The following is a 22,594-nucleotide window of genomic DNA, read 5'->3' as shown; positions in this document are numbered from 1 at the left end:
CCCCCCGCGGCGGCCGGGACATCCTCGGTTGGTTTAGCTTTGTTTAGCCAAACGCCGGGACTGCAGGGCGGCGGCTGAGTCGCAGAAAGTTCCCCAAGGCTACGGCACACCCATTCGGGGGAACCCCCTTCCGCACCCGCACCGACCCCTAACCTCTGACCACTGCTTTGGGCCCGCCCTAAATGCTGGGGGACCGTGTATCTTCCCCATCCCCAATCCACCAGGTTGTACCAAACGGCGCGAAATCCAAGTCAGGCTTTTCCCAAAGACTGCTTAGATGCTTTGTGTGAACATTCTACCCTTCTTGATGCCCTACTTTGCTCGAGCCTTAAGTGCGTTGCTAGTCTCCCAGCCGGGTATCAGCGCTGCGGCGGAAGTGGGGGAGAGAAGACCTCAGGGGCTGCCTGACCTGCCGGCCTTGGGTGGTTGGGAAACCCAGTCTTGAACCAAGAGTTACCCAGGGAGCTGTCTCACTGACCCTGCCAAGCAGCCAAAAGGGAATCAAGACTTGAGAAGTCAAGGGCCAGATTAAAGGTTCAAAGCCCTCCTGTCAACTGGGTGGATTTTCAGTGCCTTTCTGTTGTGCTCTTTAGGTATTTCCAGGCTGCAGGGGCGCCCACAAACAATCCAGAGAGTTCCAATTAGGATGACCTCCCCTCCTGATGTTATTCAACATGCAAGCATTTGTTGGGTTTAGTGAAAACCTGGGAACCGTCCTAAATGATCATCAGGGGAATGGATAAATAAAATGCGTTATAGTCATTGGATGAATGTTGTAAAGTTTTATGCCTTTTGTTTACAAATGGATTAGATGCAAATGGCAAAATGTTAACAGTCAATTCTGAATGATGGATGCTTAGTTCGATATTTTTTTTTATTCCCCCCCACCCCGCCCAAAATATGTATTGGGACTGACGGGGGTATTTTGAACATTTCTGACCCTATGACAGGGATCAGCAAACTTCTGTAAATGGCTAGATAGTAAATATTTTAGGCTTTGCAGGCCATACGGTGTCTGTTGCAGCTACTCCTCTCTGCCATTCTAATAGCCACAGACAAAAGGAGATGAATGGGCATGGCTGTGTTCCAATAAAACTTTATTTACAACACTGAAAGTTGAATTTCATATAATTTTCACATATACCAAAACACTGTTTTCATTTTTCTTCAACCATTTAAAATGTATAAACCATTCTTAAAGGCCATATAAAAACAAGTGGCGTGCCAGATTTGGCCCATGAATAATAGTTTGACAACCCATGCTTTACTAAAGAAACCAAACAGATATTGGTTGATGCGTTTTCCTGTGACTTGTTTAAATATGACTCATATGTTTATATCATGTTACTAAATTGCCTGTGTTTTATTAGAACACTAGCTAACAGGCAGGAGCTTAGGTATATGTACAGCTGTGTCAAGTTAGAAGCCAGTTAAGTGAGAAAGGTAAAGAAATTACCCCTTCAATTCCAAGTCTTGGCCAAGGATCAACTTCGGAAAGTTTTCCCTGAAATCCTGTGCTTAAGCTCTCCTTGTCCTTTCTCATCTCCTGTAGCAAGGACCGTACCATTTATTTGCTGCTCGGCCACTGTGACTTCTTTATTCTTGACTTTTCACTCATGCATTCTGACGTGCCCGCAGAGCTATACATTCCTGGAGTAGAGATAGGTACCACGTCTGAAGCATTTGTTTACCTTCCACAGTGTGTGTGAAAGCAGTGGCTGTGGAGTCAGACAGATCTAGTTCAAATCTCAGCTTCGCTAGTTACCAGCTCTGTGGCCTTGGACAGTGATTTTGGTTTCATCAGCTGTCAGCTGGGGATACTAAACCCAGCTCACAGGCTCCGCTTGAGGTTTACATACAATCCTGTATGTGTCAAGATAATAGCTCAGTGCCTGGCACAGAGGTACTATTATCATAGTATCAGAGGTACTATTAATATACTCAGCACAGAGCTAAAAACCCCACCAACGGTGTGCCTTTCTTAGTAAAGTGAATTAGAACAAAGCAGAGAACATCACAATTGCCTTTCATTGGTATTCTGCACCTCTTGGTGATACGAATCATCCCTCTCAAGGAAACCAGTTTCTTCTTAGCAATATGAAAATAAGAATTGGCTTTGCTTTTTGAGGTTTCTCCCCCAAGGACATCAGAAAAACCTATTCTAGGCAAACAAATCTTGTTGTCGTGACAACACAGATTGCCAAGAAAATCAGTAAACAAAGCATCTGAGTCTTTTAAGAAAATGTGGACAGTACAGGGAAGGGGCTGAAAAGTGAGGCATTAAAATCATCTCACCCATTAGGACAGCATCCTGAGCCCCTGCCAAGGCCTTGTCTTTTGCTTTCTGAGCTGTTCGGCACTCTACTCAAGCTGTTCACTGCAATGTTCCACCTCCCAAACCTTGAAGGTCCAGGTAGAAATGTCAGGGTTAATCACACCCTGTATTTTAGTCGTTGAGTTCTTTCCTATTCAACAGGACAGTAGGAAATTGCTGGAGGGCAGGGATAGGCCCTGAGAAATTTCCATTCAGCAGGCACTGAGGTTAATATGTTTGTTAGTCCCCAAAATAAACAACAAACAGCATGAAAGGGGAAGTCAGCGGCTGGGACACAGATGAAGAAGTTCTTCATTTGTTTTAGATGCACTATGAGAAAGAACAGAATCAGTGTAAGCACCCAAAAACATCAGGACAAAATTGAAAACACTCTGAACCAGTAAATAGTCAAGGTATGTGAACCCAAAGGCAGTCTGGTGATGCGAGAAAGGAGGTGGAGCAGCCTATCACCTGGGGACAGAATCCCATCTGGTCCTTACTGGTGGGGGCTGGGGCAGGCCAAATCTCTGGGGCTCAGCTTCTCATCTATAAAATGCTATTTAGCTTACAAGCACTAGAGACGGTATGTGGGGAGGTACCTCGCACTGTGTCTGGCCAATACTGGGCACCAGAGAATGCCCAAATGACAACTGAGATTATCAATTATGTGTTCCACAAACTGGAAAGAAAAAAAATCATCACAATAACAGTGCAGTACTTTTCAAAACTCCGGGAACAGGTATCTCTAGGGTAATGCGCCAATGAGGTTGGATCCCCAGCTCTGCAACCTACTCACTTGTGACCTTGGGGGAGCCAATGACTTAACCTTCTTATGCCTGTTTCTACATGTTAAATGGGGTTAATGATATTGCCTATCTCTTAGGATTGTAGTGAAGATTAAATGTACATAAATAACTTACAACAGGGCACGCTGTGTTAAGCTATTTGTTCCCACCTGCCCCAAGGCTGGAAACACTAACACCAAACCTTCTGGGTAAAATTCCCATGATGCCAAGCCAGGGGCTCAGGTCACCATACCTTTCTTCTCTTCTCCTTTGATGATATATCCTAAGATCTCTGGTATAGACCCAAATGCCCACTGACTATTTACTGCAATTCTTTCACCAAGCCCTTTCCCTGTTTAACCAAATCATCAATTTACACCCCTACATTAAACCACCCATAGTTGTACCGGTCTCACTCTCCCTTACCCTACCAAATGCTCCACCAGGAAAAAAGCCAATTATCTGTAAACCAGACAGTTCTGAGTTTTGGGGTTAACCACTGTTTCAAACTTTCCATTCAACCCACTATTCCTTCCAGAAAGAGATGGGCCCCAGACAACAAATATAAGTCACAGATGGCAGGTGGCCACAGATTTTATTTTATTTTTTTAAGCTGAGCTATCCTGCCACCTGTTGGCAGCTCAGCGGCAGCTAAGCTCGGGCCGGGAATCGAACCAGCAACCCTGTTGGTCAGAGCTTGGACTTTTGAGCAAGCTCTTAACCAAATGAGCCACTCAGACAGCCCTTCACAGATTTTATATTATCTTTGGATTCAGTCCTTCCAGGGTAAGCTGAGAGCAGGGTTGGCAGGCTGGCTTCCAAAGCATGCAAACTGTGCATCTATCTGCACAGGGCTTAGAAGGGCCCCCTACCTGGTGTAAGGCTCTGCTTAACATATAGGCCTTGTATTTTCACTTTGTACTGGGCCCCACAAATTTTGTAGCCAGGTTTGATGACTTCTGGGTTTTAATGTTGATACCTGAGGGGTCAGCTGAGCAACCTTGCCCCATCTCTTGGACCTTCTTACACTGAGGCAGAGTGATTAAGATTGCTTCTGAGATTTAAAAGGATCTTAGTTTAAATACATTGACCGAAAATGACATCAGATAAAAGACTATATTTGGAAGAATAAAAAGAAACTGATATATTGGTAACTTCCTGGGAGGAAGAATTACTTGCTTACTCTACAGCCTTTAAGAATATTTCATTTTTACCCTCTACATATATAACCTTTCAAATAAATTTTGGGAACGATTTTTAAACATCAACATACCAATTAATGTCTCTATCTCTACAATGAATCTCGTTTCCAGAGCAGCTATCTTTGGCTAAGCAAATGCACCCTAATGCGTGGGAGTTGTTTTACACTGTTTCAAAGAGCTTTGGAGATAAATGATTTTTCATCAGGAGGTTTGAATTTAACGGAGAAAGAGCTAATGATAGAAGCTGCAAAATTTGGTTGGTGTCTTGTCACTGGTTTGGACTTGAAACACTGGGATTTTTCCGTGTATAATCAAGGATAAGTTAAGTTCATGAACAAAGCAATAACCAGCTCCTACTTAACTGCAGCGTGCAGCATGGCAATATGTAAATTACATACACTGTGTATTTGAGTGATGGCATCCAAATACATCTGAGCTTCAGACACTTTCTTAATTTATAATCACCTTATTCATGATGAATTTCTAGATTTCAGGTATCATCATCCCTCATTTATATAGTTAAATATAGAAAAAATATACCCATGCAGAAAATATAAGAAAGCCAACACCCCAAAAGTGACTGAAATATGCTTTCTGTCATCGATTCAAAAACCATAAACAAGCCTTTTTTCTTCTGAACTCCAGTCAGGAACCAACATGTACTCACGATCACGCACGGGTCCATGACGAGCGCCATGCGGTCCCACAAAGCAGTGATGCTTCGGAAGGAAATTCCAGCCTCAGAAAAACTTGCGCTGACCCCTACAGAGATCTACTGATACCCCAAGGGGTCTTGCCTGAGCATCTGTAAACAAATTTACATAATGAAGGAGGATGCACACAGTTTCTACTAAGACATTGGCAATTTTGCCCAAAAAGAACATAATCTTTAACACTTATCCTAATGGCGGTTTATTAACAAAACATTGATGTCCTTTGCCATCAAAAGGAAAAAGGAGAACAAAACAAATATGTATATTCTAGCAGCAAAATAAGAAAAGCGAATCAGAATACAGTTTATTGACAAGACAGACATCAAATACATCATTTATGTGGGGGTGAGGGGGGAGTGTAAGCAGTCCAAAGTCTTATACCCTGCACAGTGGCCCACGGGGACGTTCTCTCTAGAGATGATTTATCAAGGGCACCCCGTGAGAGGGCAGTTCCTGGTGCAGCTGCCGGAAGAGCATTGCACATCGGTTCCTCTCCTGCGTCTTCCCCAGGGTGTGGTAGAGTCTGGCCTGGAAGTAAACTACGTCTCTGATTTGCTCTTTGCAATCGACCTTTGCAAAATAGTTCTTGGCTTCGTTCAGGTTCTCAATGGCAGCCTCCAGAGCTGATGGGAAGTGGGGAAAATACCACACATTTGACTCGACACTTCACATAGAGTTTATAAAACTTGATATGTACTTTTATTGATTTAACATGTACCAGACACTTTTATACTCAACTCTATGAAAAGGAAAAAAATACACTAGAGTAAGGTAAATAAAGGTCTTTGGTCCTGATTTCCAGCCCCATCCCTGGTTCTATAGGGTAAATAACCATTCATTTGCCTTCAACCTTTGTGCCAAGCACGCATGTGAAAGCATCTGAAATGCCGCGTGAAACTTTAACATAGAATTTCTTCTTCTGGGTCCTACATTTCAGAAGTTTTCTGTGACAGTATTACCGAACAATCTTTGGCTTCCTACCTTCCGCTTTCTTCAGGGGCTCATAGGAAGCAGCTGAAGCCACCTGGCACTTGGCCACCAAGAACATGGCACGGCCTTTGTCCAGAACAGCTCCGTCAGCCAAGATGGGCTCAATGGCCATGTGGAGAAGACTTAAGGCCTGTTCTGGGATTCCAAGGATGAGCTGAAAAAGAAGCATGGCCACCCGGTACACACCCACACCCACTGCCCACGACAGGAAGGGCTTCCTTTCTGGCTTTTCTTTCCTGAAGGGCCATGTCTGGCTTACCTTCTCCCGAATATGCATTACCTTCAATGTTTGCTACACTCTTAGAAAATATAATGTGTGACATCAGACTCCAGACTACAACAGATACAGTAGGGAGGGAATAGTTATTCACACTATGGAAAGGTTTCTGTCTTTACAAAATGATTCAGCACCAAAATCCTTTAGATTGGAGATTCCAAAGGGTCGAACTAGCTATATTGAATCCCTGGAGGAAGGGGAACCACTAAGAAAATATCTCGAGTATAAAGTAAATGAAACAACAGGGAATTAAAATGGTACACTAGAAAACATCTATTTAACATGAAAGAAAGCAGTAATGGAGGAACTGAGGAACAAAAAAGATGTAAGACATATGGGAAAAAATAGCAAAATAGAATAAGTCCTTTCTTATCCATAATTATATTAAATACAAACGAATTAAAGTTTTCAATTAAAAGACAAAGAGGTTGACAGAATAGACTTTAAATATGATCTAACTAAATGCTATCTATGAGAGACTAGCTTTAGATTAAAAGATACAAATAGGCTGAAAGTAAAAAGTAAAAACAAAAAACAAAATAGTAACCAAAAGAGAGCTGGAGTGACTGTACAAATATCAGACAAAACAGACCTAAATTGGGCTGGCCGAGCAGCACGTTGGTTAAGAGTTGGCTTGGAACGCCAGCTCTGAGGAGCAGGGCCCCGGTTCGGATCCCACATGCAGGCCAGTGACGCTGCCCTCTACAGCTAAGATGGTGAACAACAGCTCGACCTGGAACTGGGCTGCCGTGAGTCGCCGGCAATAGTGTAGGCTGCAGTGGGGCTGGTCGGCAGCTGGCATGTGCTTTCATTAGCTGCCGTGAGCTGCCTAGAGCTGCCTAGAGCAGTTGTCCAATGGCCGGCGAGCAACTGCCTCACCCGGGAAGAGCGCAGTGATAATACCAACATGGGCCAGTGAAGCGACGTCCTCCACAACTAGATGGAAGAACAAAAGCACAGCAACTTGTCTGTTCCCCTTCCCTGACTCCCCAACACTGCTCCCCTTCCCCAATTCCCCAATTAAAAAAAAAAAAATCTTTAAAAAAAAATAGACCTAAATCAAAAACTATTGCTAGAGACAAAGAAGGATATTATATGCTGATAAAAAGGTCAATTCATCAAGAAGATACAATTATAAACATATACACACCAAAAAGAACCCCAAAATATCTGAAGTAAAAACTGACTGAAGAGAGAAATAAGAGTCTGGCAATAACAGTTTGAGAGTGTGATACTCTGTTTTCAATAATGGATAGAATGAGCAAGGAAATAAAAGACTTGAACAACACTAGACACCGATTAGCCCTAATAGTCATCTATAGAGCACTCCACCCAACAATAACACAATGCACATTCTTCTCAAGTGCACATGGAACATCTTCTAGGATGGATCATATATTAGGCCACAAAGTAATACTTAATTTGTATTAAATTAAATTAAAATGACTGAAATCACACGATGTATCTTCTCTGCCCACATGGAATGAAATAAGAAATCAGTAACAGAAAGGAATCCAGAAAATTCACAAATATATGGAAATTAACCAATACACCCTTAAATAACTAATGGGTCAAAGAAGAAATCCCAAGAGAAATTAGAAAATACTTTGAGATTAACAGAAACACAACATACCAAAACTTATGGGATGCAGTGAAGGAAACTTAAAAGTTGTAAAGGCATACATTTAAAAAAAAAGATCTCAAAATTAGTAAGCTAAACTTCCACCTTAAACTTCCACCAATCTAGAAAAAGAAAAACCCAAAGCTAACAGAGGCAAGGAAATAAAGATTAGAGTGAAGAGAAACAACATAGAGAACAGAAAAATAGAGAGAATCAAATGAAACTGAAAGATGGTTCTCTGGGGGCCGGTTGAGTGGTGCGTTGGTTAAGAGTTGGCTTGGGACGCAAGCTCTGAACAGCAGGGCCCTGGTTCAGATCCCACATGAGGGCCAGTGACGCTGCCCTCTACAGCTAAGATGGTGAACAATAGCTCGACCTGGAGCTGGGCTGCTGTGAGTCGCCGGCGACGGCGTAGGCTGCAGTGAAGCTGCAGTGGGCTGCCGTGAGCTACTGTGAGTGGCTGGCAGCCAGTGAGCGGCCGGCAGCCGGCGTGAGCCACCGTGAGCGGCCAGCAAGCAACTGACTCATCTGGGAAGAGCGCAATGATAATACCAACATGGGCCAGTGAAGCGACGTCCTCCACAACTAGACTGAAGAACAAAAGGACAGCAACTTGTCTGTTCCCTTTCCCCAATTCCCCAACACTGTTCTCTCCCCCAATTCCTTAATAAAATCTTTTTAAAAAAAAATAGATGGCTCTCCGAAAAGACCAAGAAAATAAACAGTTAGCTATACTGAGCAAGGATAAAAAGACAGAAGACCCAAATGACTAATATCAGGAATGCAAGTGGGGGACTTAACTAACAACCTTATAGAAGTAAAAAGGATTAGATAACAATCCTATAAACAATTGTATGTGAACAGGTTAGATCAATTATACGAAAAAATTTCTAGAAAGACACAAACTACCAAAACTGACTCAAGAAGAAACAGAATATCTGTAGAGGCCTATAAGTATAGAGACTGAATCAGTAATCAAAAAAAACTTCCAACAAAGAAAAGCACAGAACTGGATGGCTTCACAGGTGAATTTGAGAAAATGTTTAAAGAATTAGCATCAATCCTTCTCAAATTATTTCAAAAAACAGAAGACGCCAGTATTTGTGAAGTAATTATTATCCTAATACCAAAGCAAAATAAAGCTATCACAGGAAAACTACAGACCAATATCCTTTATGAATATAAAAGTAAAAATCCTCAACAAATACTAGCAAACCAAGTCCAGCAGCATATTAAAAGGATCATACACCATGACCGAGTATGATTTATCCCAGGATTAAAATAGTGCAATATACAAAAATCAATCCAATTAAACAGAATCAAGTTAAACAGAATTATCATGTTAGCAATTCCACTCTTAAGTATACCCAAGAGAAATGAAAACAGATATTCATACAAAAACTTGTAATGAATGTTAAGAACAGCTATTCATAACAGGTGGAAACAACCCAATTGTCCATCAATCAACGAATGGATAAATGAAATGTGTACACTTCATGGAGTATTATTCAGTCGTTAAAATGAATGAAGTACCAACACATGCTACAACATGAATGAACCCTGAAACATTACACTAAGTGAAGAAGTCACACACAAAAGGCCAGGTATTGTATGATTCCATTATATGAAATGTCCAGGATAGGGAAACCCATAGAGACAGGAAGCAGATAAGTGGTTGCCAGGGTCTACAGAGAGGGGGCAATGGGGAGTGACTGATTAATGGGCATAGGGTTTCTTTTGGTGTGATAAAAATATTCTGGAATTAGACAGTGTGATGGCTGCAAAACACTGTAGATATTCTAAAATATTCTATATTTATAGCTATTAACATATATCTACATATAGGTATGATATAGCTGTTCTAAAATCCACTGAGTTGTATACTTTAAAATGGTTAAAATGGTCAATTTTATGTTATGTACATTTTATCTTAATTAAGAAAAAGAAAGAATTATTGGGGAAGCTGCTAAGAAAAACAGATTCCTAGGTCCCGCCCCTAGAGATCTGACTCGGTAGGTTCAAGGCAAGGCCAGGTAAATATTTTTTAAATTTCCCAATAATTCTGATGCACAGTTACTTTGGGGAACCTCTGCTTTAGTTAGTAAATTCCTCCAGTGAGTTCAAAATTCATTCATTCAATAAATATTAAAAGCCTATTCTTTGCAGGTCCTACTAGGTACCATGGGATACAGTCGGGAAAAAACAAGGGTCCCTTCTCTCATGGCCTTTCCTTTCTACAGAGGAAGACAAAAAACAGACATAACACAATTTAATTTCCAAAACCTTCCGGTGAATATATGACTTCCTCATTTCTTTCTTCTATTCACCCCCTTGTTAAATGCAGCATAGCTCTGAGCCAGCTAGTCATTCCTATGAGGCAAGTATCCTCCAGGAAGAGGCAAGTCCTCCCTACGAAACACACAGCTCGGTGAAGCCAGTGCCACTGGGAGGCGTCAGCCTGTCACCAAGTTCACAACTCCAGACTTCCATGGACGGCTTGCCATGGAGTCTACATTTCCAGACTTCAACATTAAGAAGTGAAAGTGCATTATTCTTCTTTTCAAAACCGAAACATAGTAACAAACTTGCCAATTCTTAAGTACAAATATGTGCTATAAAAACAGAGATCAGCTTACCTGGGCAAAAGCCAAGTTCAGCACTGTTTCGGAGGCCAAGTACTGCAGCCGGTACTCCTTGGAGAGGGCCAGAGCCTGCAGCAGAACGGGCAGCGCGATGGTGGGGCAGGAAGACCGCCGGTACAGCTCTGCCACGGACAGCAGGACACTGCCCCAAAGAGGAAGACACAGGATGAGAGTATCCACCACAAAGCACATCGGTGAGATGCATGCGAGACCTCTCTTACCTGATCACCATTTCTGTGTTCCTGATTTTCTGACAATGAATCAACAGTTTTTGTAAAAGCTTGTGTGCCTCCGACATTTGGTTCTGAGCTTGCAGTACAATTGCTTTTCTGACACAGAAACAAAATAAACATAAGTGGTTATGTTGATGGTTTGCAAGGGCTATAGGTACACTCACTGTCAGGGTTAGAATCCCTATTTCCTCAATTAGACTGTAATTGGACCCCCAAAGGGAAGACCTGTGCCTGATAGAATTTATGTTAAAAGAGAGGAAAACAAATTTTTTTTGTTACACACACACACACAAACACACACACACACACACACACACACACACACACTCTGGAACTATAGATATCAGAATGTTAGATATCAGTTAATGTCTGGGTGGTGCTTATTTTCTCCATTTGCTTATCTGTATTTTCTCATTTCCCGTAATAAATGTGTAATAAGTGGAAAAAAGTTTTTTCCTAAGCAAAAGTTAATAAATCGATCCACACAAAACAAGTAAGAATACAGCCATGTGAGAATGTCTGGGTTGGAGTTTTCCGAGTTTCTTACCTATATACACCCTCTATACTGTTGAGAGCTGTGATTCCTGTAACGAGCGAATCAGCCAAATGATATTTGCCATCATTCATTGCTCTGTCAAACTGTATTTTTTGATCACATAGCATCCATAACTAAAAAGAAAAAAATACAATCAGGGACAAAATGGCAAGTGTTCACCCCATTATTCAACAGAGAGAAAAAGTATTGTGGTTTGCTTAGCAAATATCCTTACAATTCACATACATTCTTTTATTTTTTTTTTCAATTTAAAAAATATTTTTAAATATTTCAAGTATGTGAAAAAGCACTAAAAATAAAATAACAAATACATGTATGCCAATCATCAACTCTGTCAAATCACGTTTTGCTTTATCTGTTTCAGATACTATTATGTACTATTGGCGTCCTTAACAAATTCCCTCTCTTTTTCCAAAGTACGCACTTGATTTGATATTTATCATTCATGTTCTTATACTTTTACAACGCATACACTTAGCCTTAAACAATTTATCATATGACCTTGTATGTTGTCAAACTTTGTATAAATAAATAGTATCATATTGTACACATCTGCTGACAACTTGCTTTGAAGCTCAAAGTTATTTTGGGGGATGTACACACATTAACACAAGAGGTTCTGGTTCATTCTTGTTCACTGATGCATAGTTTTCAATTATATGAATATGTGACCACTTTCTATTGTGTTGATGGGCATTTAGGTAGTATGGATTTTTCACTCTTCTGAAAAATGCTGCAATAAACATTTTCTTTCTTTCTTTCTTTTTTTTTTTTAAGCTGAGCCATCCTGCCACCTGTTGGCAACTCAGTGGCTGCTCAGCTCGGGCCGGGAATCAAACCACTGTTGCTCAGAGCTAAACTCTTGAGCGAGCTCTTAACCATCTGAGCCACTTGGCCGGCCCTGCAATAAACATTTTCATAACACCTCTCCTTGTGCAGGAGTCTACCTCGGGTGTACAGCAAGCAGGGGAAATGCCGGGCTTAGAACAGACATTTCACCTAACATAGTGCCCAGCTGCTCTTCAAATGGCTTGTCCCAGTTTACACTCCCACCAGTAGTGTAATGACATGGCTCGTTCCACATCCTCACCAACAATTGGTACTGCCAGATATTTCACTTGTGGCCACTCTGATGGGTATGAAATATCTCATTATTGTTTTAATTTGCATTTCCCTGATCACCAGTCAGGTTAAAGTATCTCGTTATATACTTATTGGTCATACATATTTTTTCTGTAAACTGTGAATTAAATTCTTTTTTTTTTTTTACTGTGCACCACCTTAAAAAATGGCTAGAACTGTAACCCAAACTATTCCATCATAATAGCACTACCACAGAACCACAATGCATCCTTGGTCTACCCTGTTTGCGTACCAGATGGGCACTCACAAATTTAATGAGGGGGAGTCAACAACCCATGTGAATGGCAGCCCCAGGGACCAGCAGGAGGAGATGCCAAGCCAAGGTCTCTTATGATTTCATATTCCCTAATCCACTGAAGATTAAATTTTTATGGGGAGGAAGAGAAAGAGGCCCCTTGTAACGGTTTTCTCCGCCCCATCAGGGATAAAAACCAGTGCAATCAGTAACGGGAGCCCAGGACTCCTTTATCAAGGTCATTCCTTCTGGGTACATGTTCCCAAAAGGTCATTCAGTTCTGGAAGAAACGATTAGAGTTGTCAAGTAGGAGACAAAATATAATAACAAAACTGAGCCCTCATTCTCAAGCTATCGGAACAAAACTGCTGATTTCGTCTTCCCATACAGTTAAGAGATATAAGGAATACTAACTGAAAACCAGGAAGACAGGGATGGATCAAGTGCCCTACTTTAAATCTTTTCTCAGAGTTTATTTGTCAGCCTTCAGAAGAAAGCTTACAGTAAAAACAGTCTTTTTAGAAAGAAATCCTGTGCCACGCAAGACAGGTTACCTGGGCATGCTGACTATTGGGTGGGAATCGCTCCCTCAGGTGCTTCAGCACTTCGGAAGCTGCCGCGAAACAGCCCTAAACAGAAAGACGCGATGTGATGAGCACACCTGTGCTAAAACTGCACCTGCTGCACCAGGTGCAGGATGCAGATGTGACTTATCCGTTCTTGGAGCAGAGCCTGTAAGACACTAGGCAGAGGCAGTTAAGTATCAAAGAGCCATTTTTTTAGGTTCTATTAGAACCTATTTTATTTGTTAAGTCGCTCATGTAATACACGTTCACTCTAGGAAAAAAAACTTACAAAATACATGTAAACAAGAAAGAAACAAATTATTTTCAACCCCACCAAAGAAAATCATAGTTAATGTTTTGGCACATATCCTCCTAAACTTCTTTTATGAACATAAATATAAAACATATAGATAGTCCAAAAATAGATATACATACTACTTTTGTAAATTGCCTATAACACTGTTTACCACACAGTAGGCACTCAATGAATAGTTTTTCAATGAATGAAATCTGCCCACTGTCAATAAATACCAATCTATATCATTATGATATTTATTAGGTAAATAAATTATGGCATACCAAAATAATCTCATAGTTTGGGATATTTTAGTTGTTTCCAATTTCTCCCATTTTAAAAAATGCTACAATGAAGATCTTGGTGCATATATCTTTGCACAGTTGTCCAATTATTTCCTTAAGATAAAAGCTTAGAAGTTGAATTGCTAAGCAAAATGACAGGCACTTTTAAGCTCTTTGATATACATTACCAATTATTCTCCAGGAATGTACCAAGTACTTTCACACCAGCACTCTAGGCCTTTCTCTTCCCCTGATACTTAAGCATTTTGGCCTATTTGATTAGTGACACTGGTATTTCACTGTATTAATTTGATTTTTTTTTTTTTTGGCTGAGCCATCCTGCCACCTGTTGGCAGCTCAGCGGCTGCTCAGCTCAGGCCAGGACTCGAACCGCTGTTGCTCAGAGCTCAAACTCTTGAGCGAGCTCTTAACCAACTGAGCCACTCGGCCGGCCCCTGAATTATTTAATGACCGAATTAAAAATTTTTTCATGTTTTTTGGCCATTTAAGCTTTTTCTATGAATGCATGTTTGTGTCTTTTGTACACTCTTACATTGTTGGGATGTTCATGTTCACTTTACGGACTCCAAAAGCTTTTCAATTTGTCCCAATCTTTGATTAGGTGATATATTGTCTGTCTACACAGAAGTTTAATTAGATTGCAAGTGAACTTCTATTTGAAGTGGAAATTACACTGAATTATAATAAAAGATCACTATTATTAATCTCTTTATTCCTGTGATTTTAACTGACCAATCTCGCCAATTATTTTCATGACTGCCAGTGGATCCAGATGGGGTGTTGTCAGGCTGAGTAGAGAGAACAGTGTGCATGCTGCATATCCCCGCAAAACATTCCCACTGAAGCCTGCCATTGCTGAGGCTGGGAGAGGAATGGCACATGACGAACCAGAATTACGCAGAAAGAGCAAAGGGGGCGGTACATCCTCTGGGTTGCAGAAGGAAGCTCAGAAACTGCAGTTCAGTCTAACCTGTGTAATTAAAAATGTGACAGTCATCAGCCCAGTGAATGTATCTACATGGCTGATGTTCTAACACTAGAAAGGTTTTTCTAAGGCAGGTTAAAGAAAGGGGGGGAAGGGATTGAACTGAAATAAAGAGGTCACTGACTACCTTTTGTGCAATTAAAACATTTCCTAACACATCTGGCCATTGGAGCCAGGCAATGATAGGGTTAGTAGGTTTTTCACATAAGCCCAGAGATGAAAGGGGGATGAAGACGGAAATATTAATATAGATCCAAAGAGCACAGTTACTTTTCAAGGTCTTATCCCCAGGAAAAAAAATCACAAAACAATAGGCCTTAGAGAAAGTTTCAAGGCTAAAGAATTTGGCCAAGACAAGATCTCTGTAAAGTACTTTTCCACTCCAACAACAACAACAACAAAAATTATTTCTACCTTACATAACTCAAAGAGCTGAAGGAAATTATTCCACTGTTTAAGGTTGGGGTCAGTGAGAAGAATCCAGCTTCAAAAAGTCACATGGGGACACTTCAAATAGGTGAAATATTGGGTTGTCAGAAAAGTTATGACGCATTTTTGCAAGGAAAAACATAGAAAAAATACATCATGACTTTTCCAACAGCCCAATATATGACGTGTGAATTATGTCTCAATAAAATTGTTGGGGAAAAAAGTCACATGAGGCTCACACCAAATACCTAACTGAAGGTTCAATGATTCATCTGTTACCATGGCACCAGGACAGGAAAAGAAGGATGTCAAAGAGGTTCCAGTGTCCTTAAGAGGGAAAACAGAAACCCAAGAAAGTGATGAACGTGAACATTCCCGGAGAAAAGCAAAGAGCAAGTACAGCTGGCTGGCCTGCTGTGCTGAGGTCAGAAAGCGAGGGCAATGCTCCCCAGGTCCAGGAAAAAACAGCTGCTGAAGGTGCACTCAGAACCCAACAGCCAGAGCTCACCCACCCACTCCATTTACACAGCTACCTACAGGACTGCAAAATGCTAAAATATAGGGGAGGCTTCTGAAAGGGGTGGAAACAAGCAAAGATCTGTAGGCTGCAGGTTAGGGAATACTGAGTGTTACGATGCAACCTAAAAACAATGAATACCACAAAGATGAGAAAAATAACATGATCAAGGAAACGTACTTATAGCAAGGCAGCGTTTAGTGGGCGAGAGGTTTCCCTGACCTCTTGCCCATGAAAGGGAAGGGAGAACCTAGAGCAGTAGGTAAGACCCTCTAATCAATCCCCTATAAAGAGAACCATGCAAAATGACTTGGGCTGTAAGTCAAGGATATGTTCAATTCCCACTGTCCTTGCAGTCGCTCAGACTTGGGTTGAAGCCCTGACTGACATGTACTGGTTGCAGGTATAGGACTTAGCTCCCTGGATCTCCGTTTATTGTTCTGTGAAATAGGGCTAATAATAAAGCTGACCTCACGGGTCTATTATAAGGATTCGGTAAGACAATATACAGTAAAAAACCAAGCACAGGGCCTGGCACAGAACAAGTGCATAACAAACATCCGATGTTACCATTTTCACAATCCCTTTATTACACCCCCCTCTCCTGTAGACATACACAGCTCTACAACCAGAAACTTCAGACTCCTTTTTATTCCACTTGTCACGTGGAAACAGCTGACCTCTTATTCCCTTCGTGGATGCCAAAAGGAATCTAAGTTCAACAAACTTTGCAGACCCCACACCCAGTCCATTTCCACTGGTTTGGGATTGGATCCTTTCCACCACCTGCATCCAACCACACCTTTCCGAGACACGACCAGTGCTTTTCTCACTCACTAGAAGAGAAATGGCAGAACTGCCATTACTCTGGAAGCGCGCGGGCCCACCCCGCCTACCTGCTCCGCGTGCAGCTCCGCGAGGTGGCAGAGCGCAACAGCGAATGACTCCGTGTTGTTCTGCTGCACGCCTGCGTTCACCGACTCCAGGCTGTTCATGCTCAACAACATCTGGGCCTGCTGCAGCGCCATGGTGCTGGGCGAGGAGACGACAGGGACGCGCATCAGTCAAGGGACCCAGGCCACTCTTCCCCCCGCGACCCCCCCACGCCCTACAGTTATCTTCAGTGGAAATGGGAGGAAGTTAAGGCCCTGTGTGGGCTCCAGTTTCCTGGGAGCAGCTGCCTCCCAGTGCCAGCTCTCCCGCCCTCAGGACTAGCGGAGCAGGAAAGCATCCTGGATGTGCAGCCCCGAAGGCAACAGGCAGTGGTTACAAACCTGGAGCTCCGAGCTCCAGAACCCCCACCGCCTCTAGTTCCCCTGTGGTCACAGTATGCTCATCAGCTTTCACGGGTAAATTCGAACCCGATGCCATCCTGGCACCAGCTGCTCTGGCAGTATAAGCTGTGGCCAGCGTCTGCAGCTGTTTCAGACCACATTATGCCAAAAAATTATCTCAAGTACAAAAACAAGCCTGGTGAAGTAGGCCCTTCCTTTCATTGTGGAACTACAAAGAGCAGATTGTCAGGTGAAAGGAGAGGGAAGTCACGACTCCAGGATTAAAACTCTGTTCAGAAGTTTACGTCCAGGCGAAATGGCTGCAGATATTCCAGAGAACACACCTCAGTTAACAGGGAGCAGCTTTCTTTACGTAACAGCTTTGGGGTTCAGGGGATGCTCAATTGGAATGAGCATGGCCATGCCTCCTGCAAACAGGAAGAGGTTCCTGTCTCAGAGCGCAGAGGCACAGTGCTTGGAGTCAGAGGACCTGGGTTGGAGTTCTGGCTCTGTCACTTACTCAGTACATTTGTGATCTTGGGCACATTACATGTGTTAACTTTGGTTTATCCATCCCAGAATGGACATCACCCACCAGTTACCTCACAGAGCAGTTAGGAGAAGTAAATGAGAACAGGGTGGGAAAACGCTTTGCAAAGTCTGTGCAAAGTACAAGATGCTTTGAAACTATAAAGCACTGTCTTTACTCCCCTACAGGAACCACTTCCATCAAAGGGGAAAGTGCTTATAGGTTTGGTCTCTCACACAACCAGTCTGCTAGCCTCTATTTGCCTCTAAAAGGGTTCACGCCCCATGGCCTTGACCCGGTGCCTGAAGACCCACCTGCGGCCATACAGCCTCCAGATGGCAGTTTTCTGTGCGATGCTGATGTCAATGAGCTCTGACAGGCTGTGTTTCCAGTGCAGGAGGTCGGAGTCCTTTAGGGCATCCATCAGTTTGTTTGCTGTCTTCCCAGCAAAAGCCCTCTGCTGAACTAGGGACTGTATTCCCAGGGAGGCGAGGTACTAGGGGACAGACATACCCACAGCCCAAGACTGAGATCACACAACAGAATTTGTTTTATTCTTCAGAATTTCACATAGTTCACATTGCAGCACATGCACAGTAATAGCACTACCATGTTTCCCCGAAAATAAGACTGAGTCTTATATTAATTTTTGCTCCAACAATCTACATTTATTCATTTATTCATGTACAAAAATCTACATTTATTCCAACAGTCATGTCTGGCTGACGATCTTAACTGGGGCTTATGTTTGGGGTGGGGCTTATACTACGAGCATCCTGAAAAATCATGCTAGGGTTTATTTTCCAGTTAGGTCTTATTATGGGGGGAAAACGGTATTTAAAAGTAAAGTACCTACAGCCTGACCCTGACCCATACGAGCTGTGTTCCTGAACTGTGCCCCAGTTCCTGGTATAATGGGAAGAGCTAGGGCTTTGACATTAAATGGACCTGAGCTTACACATCGCCTCTGTCACTTACTATGGGACCTGGAGCTAGTCACTTAGCTTCTTAGCCAAGCCTCATCTGTAAAATGGGCATCAATACTACCATAAAGAATTGTTGTGGGCCAGCCGAGTAGCTTAGCTGGTTAAGAGCTGGCTTGGGAGCGCCAGCTCTGAGCAGCAGGGCCCCGGTTCGGATCCCACATTGAGGGCCAGTGACGCTGCACCCTCTACAGCTAAGATGATGAACAACAGCTCAACCTGGAGCTGGGCTGCTTTGAGTAGCCAGCCACGGCGTAGGCTGCAGCAGGGCTGCAGTGTGCTGCCGTGAGCTACATAAGTGGCTGGCGGCCAGCAGCAGGTGAGAGCTGCCATGAGCGGCCGACCAATGACCGACGACCAATTGCCTCACCCAGGAAGAGCGCAATGATCATACCAACATGGGCCAATGAAGCGACGTCCTCCACAACTAGACTGAAGAACAAAACAGCTATTTGTCTACCTGTCTATTCCCCTTCCCCAATTCTCCAACGCTGTTCCCCTCCCCCAATTCCCCAATAAAATCTTTAAAAAAAAAAAGAATTGTTGTGAGGATTAAAATGAAATCGTATGTCAAACAGTACTAGGCATATTATGCACTAGATTTCAAACGGATGCCTATTATGAGCATAATTATCTTTTCATTAACTATTAGTAAAATTTTCAAGGATGAAAACTCAACTAAAAAACAGTCAGCTTAAATCCATAACAAAAACTGTACTTAAGGAGTCTATTGTTTATTTTAAGGAGCCACTTGCTTTTGTCACTATGACTAATTCTGTACATGAAACTTTCCTTTCCCAGAAATGAGTTCAATGGACAATTTACAGATTTGAAAAGCATATACTTTAAATTATTACATATGATTACTTTCAATTTTACTGGAATTTGTTGCAAACAGATGCTTAAGCAGTCCCACTGCCTATAGTCCAGTTTTCAGTAGATGTTTTTGAGACGGAATAAGGTTCTTTGTGCAACAGTAATCTAGATTCTAACAGCCATTACTCCTTCAGGTGTAGAGACTATGCCCTTCCAATGCCCCTCAGTATCTGTCACCGAGGACTGTAATTCAGGTCCTTCCCTGTCACTCAAAATGAGAAGGGATAAATCGGCCTATCAGATTTACAGGTGCCTGGATTTGTTTATTGCTAAAACAAGGATCAGCAAACTCGTGTTCTAAAGGGCCATACAGTGAATAATTTAGGTTTTGCAGACCACATTTTGTCTCTGTTGCTATTCTTCTTTAACGTTTTCTCCCCCAACTATTTAAAAATGTAAAACCCAGGGCAGCTGGTTGGCTCAGTTGGTTAGAGCGCAGTGCTTGTAACACTAAGGTTACCCGTTTGATTCCCACATGGGCCACTGAATTGTGCCCTCCACAACTAGATTGAAACAACTACTTTACTTGGAGCTGATGGGTCCTGGAAAAAACACACTGTTCCCCAACAAAGGTAAAAAAAACAAACAAACTCATTCTTAGCCCAAGGGCCACACATAAGCAGGCAGTGAGCGAGATGTGGCCCAAAGGCTGTAAAGTTTCCCAATCCATGGTTTAAAAATAAGCCTTTGCTGAAATTTTTCTAAGTAAATATAAGTAAATATGTGGAAGTTAATGTTGATCAATAAACTAAAAAAAAAAAATCTCATCAAATTGATAAATGGAACTTTCACAGGTGTTATCAGGATAAAGGGAGAAACTTATCTCACAGAATTTCATAGTTTAATTCATAATTAAGGTCATATGAAACTACCAAGAATAAAACCACACCATTTATTTAAACAATCTCATAGGAAGATGAGGCTTACCGGTAACCCAAAATGGACTGCTTTCTTCACGGAATGCTCTAACAGAACATAGCTATCGGATCTCTTCTGCCCCAGCACATAAAGCCAGCTCTGGTAAGAGAAATCATCACAATATATCCTAACAATGAAACGGTTACTGTCCTGTTGAAATATCGGCATGGTTGCATAAAATTAACAAGGGACAAAATGAATCCTCTAACATGCTCTTTCATGAATTATGAACCTAAATGAAACCTGTCAAACACATGAAAACTGTCAGACAAATAAACAAGCCACTGACTTTCTTCACTCTGACAGCAGTGAGTGGCAAGTGGTCCAGAAAAAAAGCATGAAGCCCCCAAAGGGCCTTTAACGGAGAAAATGAGGTTCTCAGGTGATCATTAAATGAATCCTGTGTTTTACTTGTGCTTGGTGATTATGCTTTTACAGGATAACATCTCATCCAGCGACAAAGTGCTGCATACACCTTTTTGTTAATGCCAGTGTTTAATGCGTTAGTTTTGCATGGCAAGTTGCACTAAAATTTGTAGATAAGAAATACCGCTGAAGCAAACAGATGTCATGAATTAAGACAGATAAATAAATATGGCAGCCTCTCCTGTATTACCACGACTACCTAACTAGTTTCTTGTCACTGCTAAGGACCTTTGCTCCAACTACAAAACAATCCGATTCAAGTGGGAATTTCCAAAGACCAACTCAACCCGTGGGCAGAGCTCCCAAGGCAGGAGGGTGGCCTCACCAAGCAATGCTGGAGACACACGTGATCGTTGGACTCCTGGGCGATCCTAATCGCCTCCTGCAGGGCGAGCTCTGCCTGTTGACTGAGGACAGAACGAACATTAATACATTAATCTCATTAACAATCACAAGCATGCATAAGCAACCGTAGCAGGAAGCCCTCTGCAGAGTAATTCATCGGAGTGCAGGCCTCTGGGTTGGAAGCTATAGTGATGGGCTTATTCACTCAGAGGTGCTCCCTCCTCCAGCAGCAAGAAACATTAACAGAGGCGATACAAAATAGGCCCCTTCTAAGGTGGGTTTCTACCAATAGGGGCATCAGGGATTAGCTTTTCTTGATCTCAGCTCAAGAGTTTTATTGTAGTTGTCTATGGCTAAGGGAAGATGCAAGGGACGAATACAATATTTTACTTTTCATTGCCTTCCCTTCTGCATTATTTGAATTTCTTTTTTTTACTATGGCATTTGATACTTTTATACTTCTTTCAAAAGTAATTTTAAAAAGTATTTTGAGGATGATCCACTTCGAGATTTTTTTTTCCCCCTGCTCATGGTGTTCCCCTCCATCTGGGATGTCTCCCCCAACCTCTCAACTTCTGTGAAAATTCAGCCAAATATTCTTGGCGCCACTGAACTCTCACTTCTGAAAATTCCCACAGAAATGCTATCTGTACCCCACCTTGCAATGCTTGATTAAAAACTACTGTGTATCATCTCTTTATTTAATCTGTGTTCATTTTCTTTTTTCTTTTTTTGTTTAAAGATTTTATTGGGGAATTGAGGGAGGGGAAGTGTTGTGGAATCGGGGAAGGGGACCAGCCAAATTGTTGTTCTTCAATCTTTGTTAAGTCGCTATCTGGCTGCCCGTTGGCAGCTAGTGGCCTCTAAGCTCAAGGTGCTGTGTTCAATCTTAGTTGCCACCATCCCATGCAGGAATCGAACCAGCAGCCTTGTTGTAAAGAGCACACGCTCTATCCACTGAGCCATCCAGGGCGGCAGCTCAGCTCACAGTGCGGAGTTCAGTCTTTGTTGCAGGTGGGCACAGCCCACCATCAAACAGGCAATCTTATTGTTACACCAGCTGAGCTATCCTGCCACCTGTTGGCAGCTCAGCAACAGCTCAGCTTGGGTGCAGTGTCACTGGCCCATGTGGGAATCGAACCAGCAACCCTGTTGCTCAGAGCTTGCACTTTTAAGCCTACTCTTAACCAACTGAGCCACTCAGCCAGCCCTCATTTTATTTTTTTCAAATAGTTTATAAACCTTTAGAGGACATGGGTAGTCTTAAATAAAGTTTGGGATTCCCAGAGGCAAGTCACAAAATAGAAGTTCTGTCAATGCTGGGTCACTGAGGATCTCTAAATAAAGTCTATGGGTACCACTTATTTAGGGAAAAACTGACATAAGGAATTTTCTTTCAACATGAGCCACTGCCTCACAAAATTAATTTTAATTG

The 22,594-nt window shown here is 42.2% G+C and overlaps 1 protein-coding gene across 5 annotated transcripts in view; it reads right to left on the bottom strand.

Moving 5' to 3' along the window:
* Positions 1-2,466: 2,466 nt before the first annotated feature.
* Positions 2,467-22,594, bottom strand: part of ANAPC5 (anaphase promoting complex subunit 5) — a 58,349-nt gene continuing 38,221 nt past the window's right edge. For 3 of the 5 annotated variants that reach the window (XM_019648928.1, XM_019648930.1, XM_019648931.1), the window contains 10 exons: positions 21,140-21,221; positions 20,398-20,487; positions 17,926-18,107; positions 16,705-16,840; positions 13,266-13,340; positions 11,325-11,446; positions 10,766-10,873; positions 10,539-10,686; positions 5,996-6,158; positions 5,190-5,637 (listed from right to left, as the gene is read on the bottom strand). In XM_019648928.1, the coding sequence (XP_019504473.1) occupies positions 5,426-5,637; positions 5,996-6,158; positions 10,539-10,686; positions 10,766-10,873; positions 11,325-11,446; positions 13,266-13,340; positions 16,705-16,840; positions 17,926-18,107; positions 20,398-20,487; positions 21,140-21,221 (1,318 nt within the window). In that variant the 3' untranslated portion in view covers positions 5,190-5,425. Of the gene's footprint in view, positions 2,645-3,761; positions 5,107-5,189; positions 5,638-5,995; positions 6,159-10,538; positions 10,687-10,765; positions 10,874-11,324; positions 11,447-13,265; positions 13,341-16,704; positions 16,841-17,925; positions 18,108-20,397; positions 20,488-21,139; positions 21,222-22,594 lie in introns of those variants that run through there. The other 2 variants (XR_002124724.1, XM_019648929.1) reach the window with 2 other exon arrangements.

The sequence above is a fragment of the Hipposideros armiger genome, unplaced genomic scaffold, assembly GCF_001890085.2.
Source record: "Hipposideros armiger isolate ML-2016 unplaced genomic scaffold, ASM189008v1 scaffold_128, whole genome shotgun sequence".
NCBI lineage: Eukaryota > Metazoa > Chordata > Mammalia > Chiroptera > Hipposideridae > Hipposideros > Hipposideros armiger.
This window is presented reverse-complemented; position numbering and strand designations above follow the sequence as displayed.